We start from the raw sequence: 1,473 nt of genomic DNA, 5'->3' as shown, positions 1-1,473 counted from the left end.
AGAAACAAACTACCTGGAAATGAATCAAAATATTTTAGATACATGAACCTTTGGTTAAAATCCTCAGAACTAGTTCCATCACTTCATTTGAAAATTGAGAAAATTAAGGCAGACAGAGGAACTGCCATTTGCCCATGGTCAGACAGTAAGCCTGAGCAAAGGGAATCTGACCTGCAAAAACAATGACTGTTATCATTTGGCATCTGTTTCTTTTCTCTATGCAGACGGTGGAGAGAGCACACCACACCTAGAACATGACCAATCTCACTGTGGTGACAGGGTTCTTCCTCATGGGCTTTTCCAACATCTGGGAGCTACAGGTCTTGCATGCCACCCTTTTCTTGCTGATCTATCTGGTGGCTCTGATGGGAAATCTGCTCATCTTCACCCTTATCTCTCTTGAGGGGAAACTCCACACTCCTATGTATTTCTTCCTAAAGAATCTGTCATTTTTAGATCTTTGTCTTATTTCCATCACAGTCCCCAATTCAATTGCAAACTCGCTGAATAACAGCTACTCCATCTCTTTTTGGGGGTGTGTGTCACAGCTCTTTTTAATGATGCTATTTGCAGCATCAGAATATTTTCTCCTTACAGCAATGTCCTATGACCGCTATGTGGCCATCTGTCAGCCCCTGCACTATAACATTATTATGAACAATGAAACTTGTGTGAAGATGGCATCTGCTTCCTGGCTCACTGGAGGTTTGTTTGGGGTCCTATACACAATTAGTACATTCACTTTGCCCTTTTGTGGCTCCAAGGAGGTCCACCAGTTTTTCTGTGATGTCCCTTCCTTACTCAGAATCTCCTGCTCTGACACACACCTTGCAATTGATGTCACTATGATTTTGGGATTTAGTTTGGGAATTTTCTGTTCTGTTTACATCACAATTTCTTACAGTCACATCATCTCAACTGTGCTGAAGATTCCAACCAAAGAAAGTAGGTCAAAAGCCTTTTCCACTTGTTTGCCCCACCTCTTCGTTTTCATGTTATTTATTACTACTGTTGGCATTGCATATCTAACGCCACCCCAGGAATCTGACCCAGTTCTGGACCTATTGTTGTCCATGTTCTATACAGTGGTGCCACCAACCCTGAACCCTGTTATCTATAGCCTGAGGAACAAGGACATGAAGACTGCTTTGAGGAAGCTCATAGCCTGGAAATACTTCTCAAAGGGATTAATATCAAAATTTTTTCCATGATTATAAGACTGTACACATATATTCATGCTTATGTACATGCACACATATATATACACATACAGACATGCATATGTGTGTACATTTCATATGTATACATATTTATGTGTATGTATATGTGGACATATTCCATGTATATTGATATATCACTTCTCAATATATCAATTTTTTGCTTATATGTCCATGTCAGCCTCACCAATTTTAAAATTTGAATCTCAAAAGCAGTAGAACATCACAAAAATATGCTTTTTAAAGTATACATACT

The 1,473-nt window shown here is 39.3% G+C and overlaps 1 protein-coding gene across 1 annotated transcript; it reads left to right on the top strand.

Annotated features, from left to right (window-relative positions):
- Positions 1–254: 254 nt before the first annotated feature.
- LOC118857759 (olfactory receptor 14A2-like) lies at positions 255–1,211 on the top strand. The gene has a single exon (XM_036768284.1). The coding sequence runs from the start codon at positions 255–257 to the stop codon at positions 1,209–1,211; it is 957 nt and encodes a 318-aa protein (XP_036624179.1).
- The last annotated feature ends 262 nt before the right edge of the window (positions 1,212–1,473 follow it).

Source organism: Trichosurus vulpecula, chromosome 7, assembly GCF_011100635.1.
Source record: "Trichosurus vulpecula isolate mTriVul1 chromosome 7, mTriVul1.pri, whole genome shotgun sequence".
Classification (NCBI taxonomy): Eukaryota; Metazoa; Chordata; class Mammalia; order Diprotodontia; family Phalangeridae; genus Trichosurus; species Trichosurus vulpecula.
The sequence above is the reverse complement of the archived record's forward strand: the minus strand, read 5'-3'. Positions and strand labels throughout refer to the sequence as shown.